The sequence below is a fragment of the Alternaria infectoria genome (genome assembly GCF_024043175.1).
Source record: "Alternaria infectoria strain BMP 0036 chromosome Unknown scaffold_3, whole genome shotgun sequence".
Classification (NCBI taxonomy): Eukaryota; Fungi; Ascomycota; class Dothideomycetes; order Pleosporales; family Pleosporaceae; genus Alternaria; species Alternaria infectoria.
This window is the reverse complement of record NW_026250692.1, coordinates 1,219,484-1,234,955: the sequence shown is the minus strand read 5'-3', so window position 1 is coordinate 1,234,955 and position 15,472 is coordinate 1,219,484. Positions and strand designations below refer to the sequence as shown.

General features: G+C 52.6%; 5 protein-coding genes across 5 annotated transcripts; 2 read left to right on the top strand and 3 right to left on the bottom strand.

Annotated features, from left to right (window-relative positions):
* Positions 1-1,459: 1,459 nt before the first annotated feature.
* J4E92_002634 (uncharacterized protein) lies at positions 1,460-2,206 on the bottom strand (the record flags this gene model as incomplete). The annotated part of the gene is made up of 1 exon (XM_051494037.1): positions 1,460-2,206. The coding sequence occupies one exon, from the start codon at positions 2,204-2,206 to the stop codon at positions 1,460-1,462; it is 747 nt and encodes a 248-aa protein (XP_051355716.1).
* Positions 2,207-3,261: 1,055 nt separating this feature from the next.
* Positions 3,262-5,798, bottom strand: J4E92_002633 (uncharacterized protein; the record flags this gene model as incomplete). Its single annotated transcript, XM_051494036.1, has 2 exons — positions 3,262-5,678; positions 5,723-5,798. The coding sequence occupies 2 exons, from the start codon at positions 5,796-5,798 to the stop codon at positions 3,262-3,264; spliced, it is 2,493 nt and encodes an 830-aa protein (XP_051355715.1).
* Positions 5,799-11,707: 5,909 nt separating this feature from the next.
* On the top strand, positions 11,708-12,190 carry J4E92_002632 (uncharacterized protein; the record flags this gene model as incomplete). The annotated part of the gene is made up of 2 exons (XM_051494035.1): positions 11,708-11,879; positions 11,961-12,190. 2 exons carry the CDS (start codon positions 11,708-11,710, stop codon positions 12,188-12,190), a joined length of 402 nt encoding a protein of 133 aa, XP_051355714.1.
* A 595-nt stretch (positions 12,191-12,785) lies between these two features.
* On the bottom strand, positions 12,786-13,352 carry J4E92_002631 (uncharacterized protein; the record flags this gene model as incomplete). The annotated part of the gene is made up of 2 exons (XM_051494034.1): positions 12,786-13,175; positions 13,239-13,352. The coding sequence occupies 2 exons, from the start codon at positions 13,350-13,352 to the stop codon at positions 12,786-12,788; spliced, it is 504 nt and encodes a 167-aa protein (XP_051355713.1).
* A 239-nt stretch (positions 13,353-13,591) lies between these two features.
* J4E92_002630 (uncharacterized protein) lies at positions 13,592-15,086 on the top strand (the record flags this gene model as incomplete). The annotated part of the gene is made up of 3 exons (XM_051494033.1): positions 13,592-13,832; positions 13,883-14,107; positions 14,158-15,086. The coding sequence occupies 3 exons, from the start codon at positions 13,592-13,594 to the stop codon at positions 15,084-15,086; spliced, it is 1,395 nt and encodes a 464-aa protein (XP_051355712.1).
* Between the last annotated feature and the right edge of the window lie 386 nt (positions 15,087-15,472).

Here is a 15,472-nt window from a genome sequence, read left to right as displayed (position 1 = left end):
CTTTGCTTGCTTTTTTCCCTCATGACATGACATGACATGACAGCTGCGTTGCATACCTACGCGGCAAACGGGTAGCGTACCGTGCGCCCTTTTCCGCCCTGTTTACTGTAGTTGCGCAGCACCACCACAAGAACACTGGGGGGCGGATATTGACATGTCCGTCAGCATACATGTATGATTGGCGAGGTGGTTTGCATGCTCCTGCCGAGGCGAGAAAAAAGAAGAAAAGAAGAATATTGAAAGGTGGAAGGTCGTGGCCTGTTACATCGAGGGTGGCTAACGTCCAGTGGAGGTTGATTGGGCAGACTAAGCGCATATAGATTGCCATGCGTTATCTGGGGAAATATTGGCTTCTTACGGCGGGTATGCGTGTCCGCGTCACAAGGCGGTCTGCCAAAACAGCAAATGGTAGACCGACCACCAGAGGAGGCTCGTTCGATTGATTCCCTCTCTCTCACCGGCCGGCGTGACCGAGCGGTGTGTGGTTCTATGTGTAGGGATCTTGTGTAGTATACCTTTGCATACCCCATCGTAGTTAGTTCCGCCGCGAAAATCAATCGAGATCAACATGTAGTATTGTGCACAAGAGAACATAGTTTGAATAGTAGGTTATCATGTTTCATTTCTCTCGCTCTCTTTCTCTCTCTGGGCTAGTACTGATACTGCAACTACCTGGGAAACCTGGAACTGCAAGTGGAGAAGCCACTCATCTGACCTCGCTAGCTTCGCCCAAGGTGAATCGAGTACGGCGGCAAGAGCTATTGTTTTCGTGTCTTTTACCGCCCACCCTATCACCACAAGGGCGCGTTCCAGATGTCCACACACCTGCAGTACCAGTAAAACCTGCATGCAACGCACCCACATGGCAAGTAGGAAACCTTGCGTGCGTGCGTGCGCGCGCGTGCGTGCATCGTCCTTTGGTCGCCTCTCTCGAGTAGATTGAAGAGGTAATCTCCGTACTCGCTTAGCCAATCAAACAGCGCCGGCGCATTCCCGCCCGCTGTATATTGGTATCCGCTAGTAAAATGTGGTAAAATGTAATGGTGAAGCCCCAACGCCGAAGACATGTTTTCCGCCGTGACAGGGTCGTGAGAGGGAAGTGACGTGGCCATAACGTCGCTCCCTATTGATGTGGGGTAGTAAACATAGGAAAAGTGGGAGAGGCTTTCATGGTGTGATGGGTTGGTATGTCGCGGTCGTGATTGATGTTGGATGATGATGGTTGAAGATAATGGTTGCGATTCGGATCGCCTGGACCCGAGATATTAGTTGAAGTGGCCGGGTTGGATGGTTGTAAGTCGTGTATAATGTAAAATAGTAGACGTTTGACGAATGGGAATTCAAAGCGTTACGGTATGCACCAGGGCAGAGCTTGAAAGAGTATCGTGGTGTAGCACTAGACGGGCGTCCATGCTGAGGCCGGTTCTGAAGCGGTAGTTTGCGCAACGATGGCGCATCTCTACTCGACCTTCCTCCTCTTGCCGCGGGGTGCGGGGTCAATTTGCGGAAACTGTGGAGCTTTCGCGTCGACTGGTGTGCGACTATATGTCACTGTCCGTGTAACGACTTCGCGCACGCTAACGCGCCTTGACCGGCCAGTCTTCTTATCCGCATCCCAGGTTTTGGGCGAGGAGACGGCAGAAAATGGTGATTGGATGGACTTTGCGCTTGCTGGTGACCGTACTGCAGCGGGCGAATAGGGTGATTGGGGGATGTAAAGGCGGGGTGTCCGCGCTGAATGGGGCCGCGTGAAGGGTGATGGTGGTGGGATAGTAACGGTCTGGAGCTTGGTTGGTGGTGCAGACATTGGTGGCTCGTCCTTGGTGGTGTCGCATCTGCTGCAGCTGCTGGATCTTGAAGTTGCTGGCGAGTCCTTGTCCTTGTCTACTGGGGCTGATGTCGATGTGAAGGACGCACTGGAGGCCGATGATGTTACTGAGGTGGGGCGACTGTCACCGAAGACGAACTTGGAGCTGGTACCAGTGGACATTGGGCTTGAGAGAACAGGTGACAAGTTCTTGAGGAACTCCAGGTAGGCTGTCGGTGGCGTGATGGGTGTCTTGAGATCGGAATCCTCCCGCTTGATGTTGGCAAAGATGGGAGTGGTTGCTGAGGTTATCATGGGCGACCTGAGTTCCGAGGGGTAGGTGGCAGACATGGGCGTCTTGAGCGTAGACAGCGTCGGCTTGGAGTCGGTGGCAGCCATGGTGTTGAATGTACCGTGGTGGTGAACGAATGACTTGGATCCTGGTCGGTATTACTGCAAGCTGTGCTGTGCCTTCTTCCACAGCAAAGTGGAGGGGTGAGAGAGCGAGGCAGGCAGACAGGTACCGTTTGGCGCCTGGGGACGAGAGTGTTTATTGTATGTACTATGACACTAGCTTGGCGCGGATGCGCTGTTGTTGTTGGCCGCTGTATGGGTCGTGTCCGGTTATTTTGGGCGCGAAGCGTCCCAGCGTTCTCTAAGCGCCGAGGACTAGGATATGCAGCCCCGTGCACTGGCGAACACCTCCACAGGGATTCGATTCGCTGCCCAACGCTGAAACAAGATGTGTGATTTGTTCAGCCCCTGCAGGTCTCGAGACTCTGACCGGCCTGAAAGCGCGCCTGATTCGCCGCGTAGCTTTCGCGTGTGTGATGTGCGGTGTCGATGTGCGGGAGGCAAGCTCGTAATCTGAAGCTGAACGTGGCGACCTGGTAGTTTGCCCGGTAAGAGATTCTGAGACGAGCTGATGAGACGTTGGCGTCAGATCAAGGCAAAGTAGCAAGCAAAGGAATGTGCCTCATGAACGATGTTGCTGGAAATAGATTGAAGCTGTGTGCAAGCTGTGCGTCTCATCTCGTGGGAGCATTAGACGATTTTATGTCTTGCTTGCAGCCGCTGTCTATGTCTATGTTGCTTCGGAGGGCGCGCGCGCTTCCGTCTCATGCCATCTGCCACCTTTCTTACGTACCAGACACCTGACTCTGGTTCGCCGTTGAAACATCACTACCAGCGCTTACACATGGGCCTTCCCGTGAATTGCGTATGCCTATCACATTGCCTACATCAACGTCTCAACTGCTCCATGGCCGTGTGCTCGGCGACCCGCCCGTCTAATCTCTGTTACACTGTACATAGCTACCTGGCCAATGACCATCTCCTGCTGTATACCATCTGAAGCCACGCGCGAACACTGCGGCCGTGTGGCCTCGAAGAATACTCAGCTATGCCGCGTACCAACAAGGGTAGTAAGTTGGTCCTTGGGTGGCCTGGGTGGCTCAACCTACGAGGGCCTGCAGCTGGCTGTTCTGGTGTATCTCATCCTCTCTAATAGGGCTTACTGCATCGCCGACCGTGATGGCGGGGTTCTGCCTCAGAGGAGATGGCACATTGTCCCAGGGTACATGACAAGTATGCTCTCCAAAGTATACGCGACCATCAAAACGTCGTGTTTTGGAGAGCGTTACAAAGGGTTCCTGGTTTCTTTCGGCGGTTTGCTGGTCAATGCAGACCATTTGGCATCTGCGACACGCTCCTAGCATCTCAAAGTACTGATGGCCAATCTGGAGGTAGCGCCAGTCGTCTTCCGCATACGGGTCTTCCAGCCCAGGCGGGTACGCTGGGTTCTCCGCAACCACAATGTTGGCTCTGAACACCTCTGCTTGCGCCGCTTTACCGCCCTCTGCCTTGATCAATTCATTAAGGCGGTTGAGGCTCGATCGTGATATAGTAAGGATGGGACTCTCATTTGCTAGTAAGATTGGCTTCGAAACGCACGCGCCGGGCGTAATGGGAACCGTTTCTGGGAAAGCGCCGGGTACTCGCATAGCGCCCGCCTTCTGGTACTTTTGCAGATGCGCTTTGGAGTGTCTTGAAGTGGCGCTCCCGTTGCTAGTAGCAGGGAAGCGTGCAAGGTGACAGGCCACCCCAAGAGCCCGCGTAAAGAATGCCGATACGTCGCTCGACCTATAGGTCTTTGCTTCGATAGAATCTCCGCAGACCTTGGCTCTTGCGTCTTTGTATGTACCTCCGTCGGTGAACATTCGTGGATCCGCGGAGAGAGGCACAGTGATCTCATGCATATCTGTTGTATTCTGCAGAGCGCCTACTAAGCTCACCCGTAGAAGTCCTTTCTCGAGGTCGATACTGGGACGTATGAGAGCCATCTTTGGGTAGCGCTTTTGACTCAGTGCGGCTCCGGTGCCCTGATGAACCAAACACCACTCGCGATCCCACGCAAGACCCTCTGGGCGCACCTCCCATGCACTATCGGGCGGTACGCTGAACCCCGCACAACTCTTGATAGGGTAGACAGATAGGCTCTCCACGTGCAAGCGACTTTGAGTTGGTGGCTCTACAGCAGCAGACATCATTGGAGACGTGTCCAGCAGCTGGCGTTCCTGAACGAAGAATTCGCGCACGAAGCCAACAAACTTGTCCACATCCGATAGGGTACTCATCGCTCCAAAGCTGACGCGTATCATGCCGGTCGGCTTCGCACGCAGGATATCATTATCGTTACCGCACCGCTGCCCGGCAGAAAAATTCTCTCGCATCTCCCAGGGTGCCAATCCTAGCGATGAGGCAACACCACCGGGATTGCAGAGTCCGCCGGTCCTGAGTTGGATGTTCTTAATTGCAGCCAACTTCTCCACCTCTGCATTGCTCACCCAGCCTCCGCATTGGTTGCGAAGATTGAACGCAACAACTGGGCCCTGGGTAAGCGAATCTCCGTAGTTGGAGGCTGGGTCTTTGTACACGTGGCAGACGTCTTCGCCATTCCCGTGCCGTAGCGACGAAAGTCTCTCGTACAGCTGCCGGGCGAGATAGGTGGTGTGGCTCGAAATCCTGTCCAATGAGGTGTAGAGCTCCTTGTGGACGGCCATGGCGCTATCAAGCGCCATGATACTATGTATCGGAAGAGTGCCGTCTTCCAACCTTTCATGTAATGCGTCCGCCTTCTTGGCGTGCCATTGCTCTTTCAAGCACACGACCATTTCGACTGTGCCGCCACCGAAGTAGCGTCGCTTGTCGAAAACCGATGCTGATGCTTGCCTGACTATCAGGGCGCCCAGGTCGGGAAAGCCAAATATCTTGTACAGGCTCAATACCGTAAAGTCGGGGGCCTCGTCAGGATTCCCGAGATCAAGAGGCGATGTTGAGACAAGTGCCGCAGCATCCAACAGGGTGTACACAGGCTTTCTTTTGCCCGTACGCATGCGGTGTGACCAGTCCAACGGCAGGCGACGCCCGTTCATGTTGGATTGCGCTGGATATGCGAACAGCTGTGGCGACCCAACTCCAGTGTCTTGGGCGTCAATCCAGTCACTGACCTCGCTATCCGAAGCGAAACATCGATGGTCCTTCGCTGCCTCGCGTACCCCTATCAGACTCGTGTGCGCGTCCCTGTGATAGCCGTACCAGAATCCTTCGTCGTGATCCCGGAATGCATCCATGACCAGCTTGATCCCAGCAGTGGCGTTGGCGACAAAGACGACGTCAAACTCTTGGGGGTCGGCGTTGAACATTTGTAAGAGGCGCAGCCGCACATCTTCGATCCGCCGCGTCGTCAGTTGGGAGGCATTGGAGGCGGAATGGGGGTTGCCGTAGAGGTTCGCCATCATGTCGGCCGAGAAGCGCTCGATCAGCGATTTGGAGTAGAGCGTGGTGCCGGCGTGGTCCAGGTAGGTCGTGTCTGATAAGTAAGCATAGGCCCAAGAAGACACTCTACCGACTTACCCTGCAGCATGGGGTACTCCTTGACGCGCAGCTCTTCGATGGCATTGTTGTAGCTTGCATGTGCTGCCTCGCCCATGGTGCTTGTTGTGTTGCGTGGCATCGGACACGCGGGACTCGTCAGCCGTATCCGCCTGGAGCGAAGAGAGAAGTAGGAGAGTTTGCGAAGAAACCCATCTGGTCGCAAGCAGGCGTTGTGTTTGCGAAAGTGGGGGACACGCGATGGCGAACGGTCGGGTCGTGACCTTGGACCCTGCAAGACTGGAGATACGCGGCCGGCCCCGATCGCTCGGAGAACGCCATCACATGAGCCATCGACTTTCACATCCACGTCTCATCGCAAAGCTTAGTCATCTCTTTCAGGTCTATCTTCTTTTTCTTTTCTCTCTACTCACAGCTCTGCTGCAGCCCCCGATCGTTAACACGGGAAGCCATACGACTTGCGCGCCCTCAGGAATGCGACACACAGGATAATCGGACGCCAGGCAATGCATCGGCTATGAGTTAGTATGCTATCATCTTCATGCCAGCACCATGATTATTGTGTGCCAGATCCAAGTCTGATCATCTTCTGCTATCTCCTCGGCAGATCTCGCATCACGAGGTCACGCTCTTCAGCATTTGAGCAGAATGCATGTGCGACTTAGAGCAGCGGTCTATCTGGCTCCCTCACGCTATCAACATGATGCACACCGCGACCTCGCCTTGAACCCCCGTGGCTCACTGTGGGCGCGCATCGACGAGCGCGTCCTAACAAACCATAAAATGAAGAATTACCAATGATCCTACTGGAGCAGTTGTACAGATCATGGCGTCCTCTAAATCAAGGAAGCTCAGATGGTGGTCATTGTAGGCTGCTTGTGACAATACCTAGGTACACGCCTCGCCGCAGCAAGAGCTCTTCAACCACCTTGGCGCAAGGCATACTTGCTTGACCCAAACTTTCCGGTCTGTACAAGGGACATCTTCACCGTCTAGGGACTGCGGCTGAAGGTTTATACGACCTACAGCACTATTTTCAATATTGTGTAGCGACCAAGGTCATAGCTAATTGGCCAATCCGATTTTGGCCCCCAGGCACACTTCACGTGTTTCCTCGCATTTCTCGCATCGTCCATGGGCCGCCAATGGGACTGTTGTGGCGTTGTACACTTCATTCTCGTGGCGTGCCGTAATAAGGCCTATTGGCGAAGTTCCTGGAACAACGACATGTCGCCAAGCATGATATTGCACAACCGCAGCAGTGGAGATGAAGAGCTGACATTTGCGATCACGGAAGGCTGCCAGGTAGGCTGTCAGGTAGGCTGTCAGGTAGGCTATGTTTACTGCTCTTTTGGCGGCATGGTGGTATAAAGTCTGGGGTTGCTGAAGGCTGAGAAAACTATTCTGTTGTTTCACCAGCGGACCTCAACAGCCATCTCAATTGCCATCACCATCTCTCGTTTTCACAAAGAATCGGCTTCCTACTAGCAATCATGCTCGTTCATTCGCTAGTGCTGTTGAGCACTTTCTCGTACTCCGTATTCGCTGGCAAGGCGGGACCTCTGAAAGGAGCGCCTGGCGTTTCTCCTCGTCAGCTTCAAGAGTGCAACTCACCTGGATGGATTCCAGTATGCCCTGGTGAGTACCCTTTCCAATTGAGCCATATCTCAGACTAATACTATCAGGCGATCTCCCATGCATCCCACCTACTGGTACATGCTGCACAGGCGACTACTATCATCTACCCGGCGAGACCTGCCCTGACGGATACTCTGAAGTTCCTCGCATTGACCAAAGCGATCCACCTTCTGCTTCCATCACACCAGCACCATCCGCGAGCTCAATCCCAGATCCTGTTGTTGTCGACTACTCGTGGTACACCTACTCTTTGACATACTACTATACCTATTACTACTACTATTACTTCGAGGCTACCTACGAGATCACATCCACGGAAACGACGTACTACACCACCTTCTCGCTGACAGCATCGGATGTGGGCGCCGCCAATTCTGCGGCCGAATATATCAGTGCCTCGATCAGCGTTGCTCTAGAGACACAGTCAGAGACGCCTACGGTTGAGGCAACACCACTACCGAGTTCGACTTTGGCCCCTACATCAACGTCTAGGATTGCCTCGTCATCATCAAGGGCGACCACATCTTCAGAAGATGCAACTTCCTCGGAAGCCGCTACATCAACTACCATTAGTGCATCGCCTAGTACCTCCACCCCAGCAGAATTCTCCGGCGCTGCTGCCAGCCTTCGCGTTGGAAGTGCCTCGGGCTTTGGGGAGATGTTCTTATTTACGATCGGGGCTCTTGGACTAGCTCCCGGCATGCTGATGCTTCTTCTTTGAGCCCGGTACCACGAGGGAGCTGTGGCGTGGAATAATGAGTCTTTGTTATGCGGAAGTTCAGAACACAGCGATTTACGTTTTGGGATGCGTCATTCTGCCTCGTTGCTTGATGCGATCTTTCTGGCGCGTGTAATGTGGGGAGAGGTCTTTAAGTCAAGTCTGAAGCTTAGACGAGTGGTCAATTGATTGATGGTGAACGTTCCCATGATCCTACAAGTCAAAGTCGTTATCCTGTGTAGTGTGTCACATGTCATTTTTCTACCGTGTATCATTCAAATGCCTGGTAGTCATCCAACGCCTGCTGGGTGGGAGGGTGTCAGTAGGCATCTGCTCAAATTCTATCGTTGTCTCCGTTGTTCTCGTGATACCATCGTCCTTCAGATTTGAATCCTCGCTCCTTCTATTCATTCCTCTTCCGCATGAGGTTTTCCGTTCTATCACCGGCCTACGCCTCTCCATCGAGAGAAGCGAAATTTGGCCGCTAGACTCAATCAGATTGCGATCACTTCGGCCATTAATGATGGATCCACTGCTGAATGTACGTCGATAGCCGCTACCATACGCGTCCGGCTGACTAAAGTCTAGAGATGTGTTGCGGAGAAGTGGCCGTAAGGCTGGGACCGAGGCGGATATGATAGCGACGTTTACTTCGATCTGTGATAGAAGGAGAATCTGAGTATCGGTCAGCATCTCGACGAGCAGGGCCACATTGGAAGCTACTCACAAATATCGAATCGTACGATATATCTTTGGTGACATTGTACAGCCATAGTGCATAAACCCTTACTATTGACGCAACGACGGCGATGCCTCCAACCCCGAAGACGCCAAAGAGCGCAAATCGCCGCTTCGAATCTAGCTGTAGCTTCCAAAAGGGTTTAAAGGGTAGTAGAAAGATCGTGATATCGGTAAGGATATTGATGCCTCCAAGTGCCAAGTAGGTAGCTCGCAAATTGTTGCATCCCTTTGGGAACGTAGGTGACCATGCTTGTGATGGCTTGGGTCTACACTCGAAAGCCTGTAGGAATTAGTATTATTTCCAGATGAAGCAGAGTAACGAACTCACACTGACGAAGAGAACCACGATTGTGTAGATCGTGACAAATGCAGCTACAGACCACACTTTGTACCGGAATTGTAACCGCTCAAAGATACGATGGTACAACGCCAATATACTAGCCTTGACAAAGAACAGTGCCACAGGATACACTAATTGGTAGAAATAGAAATGCTTGAGTGTGGGAACCCGCATAGAGGGCACATCCAAGTGCTTCAAATGTTGTCTGTCGTAGTTAGCGACGCACATACGCTTGCAACCATCGAACCATACCCAGTGCCCCAGCTGATATGAAACCCATTCATAATCGCCATGCCAATCGTGACCAGAAGGGCAGCAACCATAAAGTAGTCGTCGAGTCCAACATTGCGGATGCGAAAGATGCGACAGTAAAGCCTGCGCAGATGTTAGCAAACGGTGTCTTACTACTACCCAAGGATGTCGCCAATGCTGCAGGTACTCGCCTCAGAGCTACGGCAATTGTTGATAGCAGGACTAGAACTCCAGTCGTAATCAGGAACATCGGCTGCCTAGATTCATGATCTGCACCAAGATTCGGCCCGATCATACCTGGGTAACGGCCTACATACAGTAGGGCAGGAATGGCCGTTGGAGCGCAAGGCAGATGGCATGTACCTGAGTATGTTCGAGAGCTAAAACATGCTCCGTCGGACGCATAGACGGGATTTCACTATACATATGTATGTCAAAGTCCGATGCAAGCATCGCTAAATGGCTTGTGGCCGACCAGAAACGGTGATGCTCCAGTACTGTTGCGTCAGGGCGGCCATCCACCAAAACTGATGATTTAGCCACCGGGGAAACAGTGAGAAGAACTCGATTCATGTCCGTGTGTCGGAGTTCAGGCGCGCAACGCTGAAAGAAGAGAGAGCGGCGTCCTTGCATCCTTCGCGTGGTCGGAAGATCACGGTGCGTGATGTCCGTCCTGACACGATTCAAGAAGCAGTACCGAGAAACCCTGGCAACACGCTGCGGCTGCGCAATCTCACCATCCCTGTAAGCGCATCTACGCCCGACACTCCGTAACGATCTACCACACACAACCTCTCTGACTACGGAGGTGGCAAGCCAGGTTCGAATGAGCCTCCGGATGTCTCCCGGGCATTGCGGGCCACTCGCCCCGTACGCCGGGGTCCTCCAGACGGGCAAAGCCAGTAATATGACTCCGGCGCAGGCTACAAGTACCCGTAGATGGCATGCATCGCATGGAATTGTCCTGCTGTATGTAAACCCAGGTAGTTAGCCAAGGCAAATATGTCAGCAACAATATACATGTACCCAAGCAACGGGCTACGAGATTACGCCTGGTAAAGCCAAGGCTGCGCATTGTAAGATCAAAGTTAGCAGAACGGTTCAGATATTGCGCCTGCGCGTCTTCCAGGTAAAGAGTACACCGATGTTATGGGTTCCTAGGTTCTGTCACCTGGATCAGGTATAGATCATCGGCAGTTGTCCCTGCCATACTCAACAATGTCTCCCATGCAACCGCGGGAGAAAGGTCCAAAAAGACTTTAGGCGATCTGGTTGCGCAATTCCAGATCGGCTGTCGGCAGCCAGATCGCGGAGCCTTTGTATAAGATAGATGGGTGTTGTTAATCATCAATCTTCATCAGCTATTCAGGTGCCTACTTCGCTGTAGGTGTACGAGAGAGCACTTCGGTACCTAGGCACTGTAGATCCTGCAGAACGTTTCTGTTTTCGAAGGCATCGCACGTGTGACAGTCCCTCCCGTCATTTACGTTTCAGCATTGGATCTTCGGCTCGATCGTCATGCGTCTTCTCGAACTCCTCCCTGTCGGGTTAAGCTTGTCACAATGGTCTGCAGCTGCAGCGTTACCCGCAACTACTGGTCTGGGTTCATGCAAAAATCCACCCAAGAGGGTGGAATGGTAAGACCATCAAAAGCTGTACGATGCCCGATGTATGACTGATGCTTCATGTATAGGAGACAATTGTCAGAACCACAGAAGAAATCCTACATCGATGCCGTTCTGTGTTTGTCACATACAAAGGCCAAATCCGGCATTGAAGGAGCTGTAAACCGATTCGATGATCATCAAGCTGTTCACATGCTGCAGAAGCCTCAGATCCATTGGGTTGTACGTCAAACCCCTCTGGCCCAGCTTCGATCTTGCGCGCTCATACTTTCAGGGTCACTTCCTTCTATGGCACCGGTACTTCACGGCAACCTACGAAAAGGCACTGAGGGATGAATGCGGATATACTGGAGGCCAACCGTAAGTTGCTAGCCAGTCCAAATATACACTCATGACATCAATGGCTTTCAATCTAACCAATGAGCAGATACTGGGACTGGTCTCTGGATGCCGAACCGCATAACGAATCATCCTCCCGTCCGTTTGATTCAGAAATTTTTCACCCTGACACAGGTTTTGGCGGCAACGGCTATCCTGTCGCAGCTACTCCTGCCCAAAATCCCTTGAACATTACAGGCAACACCGGTGGAGGATGTGTAATGAACGGGCCATTCGCGCCTCCCCACTTCACAGTGAACGTGCCCACTCCACACTGCTTGAAACGAGACTTTGTTCCGTGGATCGTCAATCGAATGGCAGATAAACGACTGGTCGAAGAGGTCCTGGCACAACCGGATTATACGAGTATTGCAAGGACAATTGAGAAGCAGCGAAGCTTTGATCCTCCAAACATTCATGCCAGTGGCCATTTTGGTATCGGTGGCATCCTGGGTACCATGGGAAACGCGGCGGAGAGCCCTGGTGGTGAGTGCCTGGTTCTCGTTCTTTCTGACAATACCCATCTGCCACATAGACATATCACTGAAACATGCTGACACATGGCAGACCCACTCTTCTACCTCCATCATGGCAACATTGACCGCATCTTTTGGGAATGGCAACAAAAAGATCTCGAGACGCGTCTCAATCAAGTCGGTGGGCCCATTACGCCTTTTGATTACAGCGGCAAGAACGTTACTTTGGACTTTACCATCAACATTGGCTTGTTAGCAGGGAATGCCACGCTCAAGGACCTGTTAAATACAGAAGGAGGGACGCTCTGCTACACGTATTAGATAGGCTCAATCCAGTTCTTCCGCACAGGTTGCTTCGCTTTCCAGTAGTGTTGAACTGATGCACTCGCCTTGCAGGACGCTGTGATTCCTGTCATGCATGCATCTGGGTCTGGATGAAGGGCTTCCCGGTCCAGTCACGTCGCAGGACCAGCTGGGCATGGCAGCATCGATGATTCAGGTGGGCTTTGCATTTCCTTGGGCGACATATCTGACTGAACACACATTCGATGATCCAGAATTGGCTATGATTGAATCGAAGGATAACCGACGAAGCAACAAGTTCGCATGTCCGTATGCTGTCCTCGGTGCGGGCACCCACTGACAGTAGGCAGACTAGCTCAGTAGTGTTTCCGACTTGTAAACTGGCATGTTGTCTTCTGCTGAGCATCCGTCGCTGTGCTGTCGACTTGTGTGTAGGGAGATGTTGTTTACGCCCGACGGCTTGGGTCACTACCGGCTCCAGAGGCGTGGCATGGCAGTTTCAGTCCCCCTACTCTATACCACCGCACAGGGCTTTGAACTCTGCAAGCGAACCAGTTGCCTGCCATCCAAATTCAAGCATCTCTGAAACGTGGCCTGACTCCTCAAAGCTGTCTCACAGCGTATCCTTCTCGCGAGCCTCCTTTTCGGCAACCTTCTTCGCCCTCTCCGTCCTCTCTTCCCTCAACGTGGTAAACACCCAGAACCACGCCGAAACCTCCATGAAGCCCCATGTGAATACGAAGCTGTTGTTCAGACTAGCGCCAGCGTGCATTCTGAAGTCCATGCCCCTTGGTGCGAACATGCCACCTTCTTTGAAGACATAGCAGTATGAGGTGAGGCCGAAGAGGAAGAGGAGACGCATGGGTGCTTGGAGACCCCAGAAGTGGTCGAAAACGTCTTCGTGTAGGGAGAGGGCCGTCAGGTCGGAGAAGCCGATGAAGGCGAAGAGAATGGCTACGAAGGCTGTTGCGGCCGAGGGCTTGTTGAAGTCGCGGGGTGTTGGCTGGGGTGTGTTAGTGACTTCAGACACAACTTGAGTAAGCAGCAGAAGTATTGCAGTACGTACGAGCTGCATTGACTCTCCTAGCAGGAGAATGACGCTTTGGTTCGATATCAGGGCGGGATTCCGCAGCAGGACGACTGCAAGTGTGAGGTGAAACAGTGCGATACTGCGTATCATGGTGTTTGCTGATATTATCGCCATACTTGTGGACTATGGGCTGCGAGGGAGAAAATGGCAGATGTAAGGTTGAGGTGTTCGTGGCTGTAATGTTTCTGAGGTTCGCGTCGCGTGGTGTTTCGGACCAAACTCCTAAAATCCGTCCGCGCCCTCCTGCCAAGACCGATCTACCTGGATGATAACAGCTCAACCTGGCACCATGTTTCTTTTCACCTGCATCTCCTATTTTGAAAATGAAAATGGAGAAGGCGGGCGACCTCCCTACCAGCCAAAAGCTTGCGCCAATCCAGCACCGGTCCTCGAGACGGCGCCTGTGCAAGTTTGATGACGTTATCTTCCTCGTAGTCCTCTTCCTTATCGCGTCGACCATATGGCTCACAGAGATCCGAACGTTGTTTCCAGGCCACAAGCACGCATGTGGAAAGCCATTGACAGTTGAAGAGAGAGCGTTCAAGATACTGCAAGAGAACCCACTCATTGGTCAGCCGTACGGACGTGAAATGCAGGTCCACATGCTGACTACCCAAGAGATGGCCATAACGATCTCATGATCTTCATCCGGGGCAAATACAACAACCATATTTACAATGAATCCGGCAGCGATTTCGCAGACAAGTTCGAGAACGGCGGACTAGCGCAGCATGTCGATACTCCTCGCCTCGAAAAGGGACATCAAGGTGGTGCCTTCTGGAGTGCCTTCTGGCTCTGTCCATTGGGCGACGAGACGAACTTTGCTGACGAAAGATATCACAATAGTAAGGCAATATAACTCGACAGAGCATTGTATCAATACTAATGTATGCAGTCGTGAAAGCAACTCTCGGCCAGCTAGATCTGTTCAACCGCCTAGGGCAACAGTACCCAAAATACTTCACTCCATCCCGGAACAGCGCGGAAGCCATCAAGACATTTGAAAACGGTGGTTTCATTGCTCCAGCAGCTATCGAAGGGTTGCACCAAATCGGCAACTCGGTTTCTACTCTGCGACTTTACTACCAGCTTGGAGTCAGATACGCGACTCTGACATGGAACTGCCACAACAAGTATGCCGATGCAGCAATCGAGACGGGATCCGACTGGAGCGCGCGCATTGCGAAACCGTACTGGAAAGGTCTCAGTCCCGCAGGTCGCGACCTCGTCAAGGAGATGAACCGCCTAGGAATGCTAGTAGATCTAGCGCACGTGAGTCAAGACACCATGCGCGACGTACTCGTCGGTCGAGGTGACGGAAACTGGAACGGCAGTATCGCGCCACCAATCTTCAGCCACAGCTCCGCATACGCAATCTGCCCGCATCCGCGAAACGTTCCCGACGATATACTTCAGCTCGTCAAGCAGCGCAATTCTGTCGTCATGGTCAACTTTAATCCAGACTTTGTATCCTGCAAGGCTCCGAAAACGCCAAACTCCTTCCCAGATTTCGTCCCAGAGAACAACACCCTAGCGCACGTCGTACGTCATATCAGACACATTGGAGAGCTGATTGGGTATGATCACGTTGGTATTGGCACGGATTATGACGGTATTGAGACCACTCCTGAGGGGTTGGAGGACGTATCTAAGTTCCCTGACCTTATCGCCGAATTGCTGAGACAGGGCATAAGCGATGAGGATGCTGCAAAGATCGCAGGACGGAACCTTCTTCGTGTCTGGGAGGAGGCTGACAAGGTGTCGAAGGAACTGCAAAAGACGATGCTGCCCCTGGAGGATGAGCTGCATGAACAGTGGGCTTAATATGTACACGTCTGCCTTCACCACTGCGAAGGAGGTTGGACCTGGAGCTCCTGACCGCCGACCTTGAAACTGAACTGTTCTGAGTACAAAAGATAGTATATACGTCGGGGGGTATGCATCCGATTTTGGGCACAGTAAGATATGACACGAAAACGGCCCGTGAAAGCATTGTTAGTATGATGCTGCCAACACGTGTTTGCGCGATGAGGCGGGTGGTGAGTGGCTGAGCTCCACTCCAGATCACACCACTTCTCAGCAGCCCAGGCCTTGGCAACGTAACACAACATGCGACTTCCAAGACACATGGATGAGTAGAGTATATATATCCTCAAACGATGGACTCTCCACAGCCTCTAACTATTAGCCCTATAACTCACTCAGATTCC